The 5,407-nt window shown below is 50.0% G+C and overlaps 1 protein-coding gene and 1 non-coding gene across 2 annotated transcripts; both read left to right on the forward strand.

Moving 5' to 3' along the window:
- The first annotated feature begins 785 nt into the window (after nucleotides 1-785).
- Tpt1 (tumor protein, translationally-controlled 1) lies at nucleotides 786-3,727 on the forward strand. The gene is made up of 6 exons (XM_027390123.2): nucleotides 786-943; nucleotides 1,119-1,192; nucleotides 1,617-1,807; nucleotides 2,175-2,280; nucleotides 2,646-2,762; nucleotides 3,509-3,727. Exons 1-6 carry the CDS (start codon nucleotides 916-918, stop codon nucleotides 3,509-3,511), a joined length of 519 nt encoding a protein of 172 aa, XP_027245924.1. The 5' UTR covers nucleotides 786-915; the 3' UTR covers nucleotides 3,512-3,727.
- LOC113832735 lies at nucleotides 3,314-3,443 on the forward strand. Its single transcript, XR_003480182.1, has one exon. It is a non-coding gene; the product is annotated as a small nucleolar RNA SNORA31 (small nucleolar RNA).
- Nucleotides 3,728-5,407: the final 1,680 nt, after the last annotated feature.

Consider the following 5,407-nt stretch of genomic DNA (forward strand, 5'->3'; position numbering starts at 1 on the left):
AACGACCAGACTGAAGACTTGTATTTTTGTTTGTTGTACTTCCTAATGGATGTAAAAACCAACTCCCCAAGTCACCCAGGCAAGCGGGAAGCTCCTCATTTTGGTCTGTTTAACCCTGACGCACCAGGGACAAAAAGTGACAATGGAGAACTTGGTTCGAACAAAGGACGTCATGGGAGGCCAAAACCAAAACAGCTGAGAGCTGTCCTGCCAGATCCACCGCAGGCTTTGACACCCGGAACCCAGTGGGGAGACCAGAGGGCCCGCGACACCTCCCTCCCTCCCTCCGCAAACCCGGAGAAGGTGGTGAGAAGGCGGTGAACAGCCGTGGGCCGGATGCCGGAGACCCGGGACGCCAGCCCCGTACTGTCCCCGTCGTCCCCGCAGGCTCGGCGGCGCCGGGCAACAAGCACCTAATTCTGCTGACACTTTCTTTCCGAGAAAGGGGTGGGAATTTGAGCTGCGCGGCGCGGCAGGAGGCGGGTGCAGCTGTCCCAGGCCACACCCGAGAGGTGACTCAAGCGGGAGGCCGTCCCCTGGCCGCGAGTCCCTTGCTGTCCCAGCAGGCCCGGGGCTCGCGCCCCAACCCCACCCGGCCCGGCCCGGCCCGGCCCGCCGCGCGCACCCAAGGGAACCCGGCATTGTGTCCCAGCCAAGTCCCCGGATGCCCGCCACCCTCCCTAGCCGGGCCATGACGCGGCCACGCCCCCGCGCTGCTCTGCGTGCCACGTCACCGCTTGCGGCACTTCCGGGGGCGCAGCGGGCGATGACGTAAGGAACGTGCCCTCTATATGAGGTTGGGGAGCGCCCGAGTCGGCCTTTTCCGCCCGCTCCCCCCTCCCCCCGAGCGCCGCTCCGGCTGCACCGCGCTCGCTCCGCGCTGTCAGGCTAGCGCCGCTGTCCCCCGCCGCCACCATGATCATCTACCGGGACATCATCAGCCGTGAGTCCCGGCCGCCCCGCGGGTCTGGGTGCGGGTGGGCTCGGGGGAGGCCGGGGCGCGAGCGCCGTGCTTGGGCCGGGAGCCGCCGCCGCCGCCGCCGCGCCTCGTGCGCCCAGCCGGCCCGGGAAATGGCGGGCCTTCGCCCGGTGACCGGCGGCTCTCTGCCCTCCTTCAGGTGACGAGCTGTTCTCCGACATCTACAAGATCCGGGAGATCGCGGACGGGCTGTGCCTGGAGGTGGAGGGCAAGGTGAGCGGGGCGCCGCGGGGAGACCGGGCGGGCTGGGCTTGCGGCTCTCCCGCTGGAGCTCGTGCAATCCTCCCAGCCGCCTCCAGGCGGAGGAGACGCTCTTTCCGGCCTCGGGTTTTTCTAGAAAAGTGGAGGCGGAGCCGAGCCTGGAAATAGGTCCGCGAACTCAGCGCCCATCCTCCTTCCGGGCGATCGGGGACGTATTGTCTCTGTTTAACATATCTTGGCGCTGTGCGCGCTTAACCCGTGGCGATCCGAGAGCCCACAACTTCCTTCTTCCGAGTGACAATTGTTGTCGGTCCGGGCGAGGATTCTTTTTTGTTGGGTTGAGGTGTTTCGGGGAACTGACAGATCGTTGCCGGAGTGTAGAAAAGGTAAGTTGGAGGTGTGCTTTTTGCAATAATTTTCTTTTTTCTTAACGTAGATGGTCAGTAGAACAGAAGGTAACATCGATGACTCGCTCATTGGTGGAAATGCTTCCGCCGAAGGCCCAGAGGGCGAAGGAACCGAAAGCACAGTAGTCACCGGTGTCGATATTGTCATGAACCACCACTTACAAGAAACCAGCTTCACAAAAGAGGCCTACAAAAAGTACATCAAAGATTACATGAAATCGTAAGTGAGATAAACACCCTGTTTTGGTGGTCAGGGCCCTAGAAGACTTTCGTCTACTTCCTTGGTTATGAGGGAGGGCCTTTCTCAGTGTTATACAATGTTGGGTTATACAATGATGGTTGCTTTCCAGTAAAGTGAGCATACTGGAGTAATCAGTCCAGCTTTAACTTTGAAGAACAGAAACTCTTTAAAAGTTAATAAGCTTAAAACTACATTTTCTTCTGCCACAGAGTAATGTAATGCATCATTTTGCTCATGGCCAGTAGCCTTTTTGTTTATAGGTTGAGACTTGTATTTTACTTACTGGGAAAAATAATTTTGCTGAAAGTTCGATGTTTTAATGACCTTTTGAAATTTACTGTTTTAGACTCAAAGGCAAACTTGAAGAACAGAAACCTGAAAGAGTAAAGCCTTTTATGACTGGGGCTGCAGAGCAAATTAAGCACATCCTTGCTAATTTCAATAACTACCAGGTAAATAAAGGGTTGTACAATCTTAACCACAGGGACAGCCAGGATTTGTTTTGTTATGTCTGTACATGGCCCTGACCCGGAACTCACCATATAAAACCAGGATAGCTTTGAGCTCCCTAAGATCACCCACCTCAGCCTCCAAGATTAAAGGCATGTGGACTTTCTTTTCATTGAAAACCTGACTGACCTTGAACCCTGTCTCTGCCTCCTGAGTGCTGAGATTAAAGGTGTGTGCTAACACACACTTGGCTAGCATCCAGGCTCTTACTTGCCAAAAAGTTAGCCTGAATCTCCCTTTTGTGGTTTGATTTGTGTTTTTGAGCACATAACATTCTAATTCTAGGTATTTGTTACTTTTTTTTAAGTTTTTTATTGGTGAGAACATGAATCCAGATGGCATGGTTGCTCTCCTGGACTACCGTGAAGATGGTGTGACCCCATTCATGATTTTCTTTAAGGATGGCCTAGAGATGGAGAAATGTGTAAGTATATGTTGAAATTAGGAGTGATCTTTGCCATCTGCAGGTGGTAGGCATGGGCTTTACAGAAACCGTGTAGTTGGTAAGATAGGCTCCTTTATCTTGTGGGTTCTAAAGAGAACAGTGCCTTTAAACATAAATGGGCCTGGAGGTAGAGTAACTTAAGAGAAACTACCAAGTGAGGGCAGGAAGCTGTGATATTGGCCATCTGTAGGCAGCACGTAGTTTGACACTAGCCTGGGATAAGTGATGGTGTGCAGAATGAGTGGCCTTGCAGGCCTGCCTCTCCCACAGTGGGTTCAAGACCATTTCGTGTTGTACCACCGGATTTCTTCTGAATGGATGAAGCTTAGTGAAATTAAATACAGAATTGTCTTCTATAAGGAACTAGGTTTTAGAGGCTTTGGAGTAGGCTGGGTGGAAGGTGAGCTTAGAGCTGTACTGGAGACAGTCTGAGATGAGTGGCTGGGGTGGTGCGCAGACAGTGGCTGCTGTTAAGAGCCCTGATTGTAATCTGCAGAAAGATGAGTGCTGCTGGCTTTGTGAGTGGTAGTCTGCATCCACTGATAGACCTTGAACAGTTTGTGGTTGTTCTTCTGGTTTGCACTAGGATGCAAAAGAAAATGCTCCCTGCGCTTCCTGCCTGTCTTTGTGGCAGTCCAGATTGAATTGGGGAGTACATGTATATGGCAGGAAAGTTGTGCATTGAAGCTGAGGGTAGCTCTTAATGTGGTCTCCTTGTTTTGCAGTAACAAATTGGATCTGTCACCTGTCACCATAGCTGACTGCTGCTTGCCATCCATACAACACCAGGGCTTAGGACAAATGGGACTGATGTCATCTTGAGCTTTTATTTTGACCATGATTTATTTGGAGTGGAGACATTGTTTTTTTTCTTTTCTTTTTTTTAAAAAGAAAGAACATGTCGTGTAGGTTGTCTGAAAATAAAGTGCATTTAAATTCACTTACAAATGCCTCTTAGTTTAATGTGATTGTGCCCACTCCACCTTTAGTGTTGGTGAGAAGCTGCCTGGTGGTTAGGCACAGCTGGAAAGCTGCTGTGGGAACTGCTTACAAGAGTCTTGAGTTGCAGTGAAAGGGACCCCTAACTTTCTTCGACTCCAGTGGAAAACAGAAGGACCAACCAGTTTGAAACAACACTGCTTATTTCAGAAGTAGAACCAAGTCTCCTGGGGTGGGTGCCAGATCCAGAGCGAGTGCCAAGATAGGCTCCAAAGCTACACAGAGAAACCGTGTCTCAAAACCAGGAAAAAAAAAAGTTACCAAAAAAATATTTATTTGTGTGAAGTACTGGGAAACCCTATGCAGCCCCTGCCTAATTGATCTTCAGAAGCTAAAAGGGATTATCATTTGCAATCAGGTTTGTCCAGTGATAATCCAAAAGTATGCTAAGTTTAGGGGGTACTAGCACTCCTTTGTGATGGGAAGACAAATACTGGATATTACTTTTTTGTTGTTGTTTTTTTGAGACAGGGTTTCTCTGTGGCTTTGAAGACCATCTTGGAACTAGCTCTTATAGACCAGGCTGGTCTCAAACTCACATAGATCTGCCTGCCTCTGCCTCCCAAGTGCTGGGATTAAAGGCATGCGTCGCCACCACCCGGCGGATGTTACATATTTTGATAAAGGGGGAAAGTGTTGTTGTGATCTAGGAAGCCATTTAATTGTCCTTGAAAATGTTAGTGGATTTTCAGGCCACTATTAACTGCTGTCAAAAACCAGTACACATTGTGTTAGGACCTTGAAGACCCGACACCTAGTTGTGCTAGGTAATGTATTTCAGGTGTGATCATAGCCAAGGGACTTTGTGGGGAGAGCCAGTTAGAGATTGAGGTGCCCTTGGATTCATTCCTTCTGATTCCTCAGTCCCACTCTCCTAGCAATTTTGTGCATGCATTATCTATAGGAGACATGTTCCCTATGGCTACATAGGAATTCTTTTTTTTCCTAAAAGGGTTTCTCTGTGTATCCCTGGTTGTCCTGGACTTGCTCTGTAGACCAGGCTGGCCTTGAACTCAGAGATCCTGCCTCTGCTGGGATCAGAGGTGTGACCACCACCACCCACAACACCTTAATTTCTTAAGGATATGGAATTACATAAATTACAATTCTGGTGCTGGGTGGTGGTGGTGCACGCCTTTAATCCCAGCACTAAATAATATGTATCATGTTATTTAGAGCAAAAATCCCTGAGTGGTACCTTTGAGAAGAAAAGATGCTGCTCACCTTCCATTGACTGAGCTAGCTGCCCAGGAGGCCGTCTCCATCAGCAGGTCAGGTTGGCATGATGGCAGTTTTTCCAGGGAATCCCCCAAACCCCACCCACATCCCAGCAGCTGGATAAGCATCAACCCTGTGCCTGTCAGCAGTCCTAAGTAGACTAGATCTCTGCTGTTACACATGATTTCAAATAATGGAGAGTGACATTTAATAATCTCATACATGGGCCTTGAGAACCCCTGGAGAGGATGTGGTTTTAGTGGGGGTCAATAGAAAGAAATGTCAACTATGTGCCTAGAGCCAAATTCTCTCCAAGGTAGCTTGCTCAGTGGTGATTCCTCAGTTGCCTTCCCCAGCCTGAGAGATTTTGAGTGCTTTGTTCCTCTCTGAGGACACAGGGAACACAG

Source organism: Cricetulus griseus (genome assembly GCF_003668045.3).
Source record: "Cricetulus griseus strain 17A/GY chromosome 1 unlocalized genomic scaffold, alternate assembly CriGri-PICRH-1.0 chr1_1, whole genome shotgun sequence".
Lineage (NCBI taxonomy): Eukaryota > Metazoa > Chordata > Mammalia > Rodentia > Cricetidae > Cricetulus > Cricetulus griseus.

Bases quoted from the DNA above. Each gene is read 5' to 3' on its own strand.
- Tpt1 (XM_027390123.2), top strand. From the start codon at position 916: ATGATCATCTACCGGGACATCATCAGCC. The intron at 944-1,118 runs GTGAGTCCCGGC...GCCCTCCTTCAG, and splicing joins CTACCGGGACATCATCAGCC to GTGACGAGCTGTTCTCCGAC. The intron at 1,808-2,174 runs GTAAGTGAGATA...TTACTGTTTTAG, and splicing joins ATCAAAGATTACATGAAATC to ACTCAAAGGCAAACTTGAAG.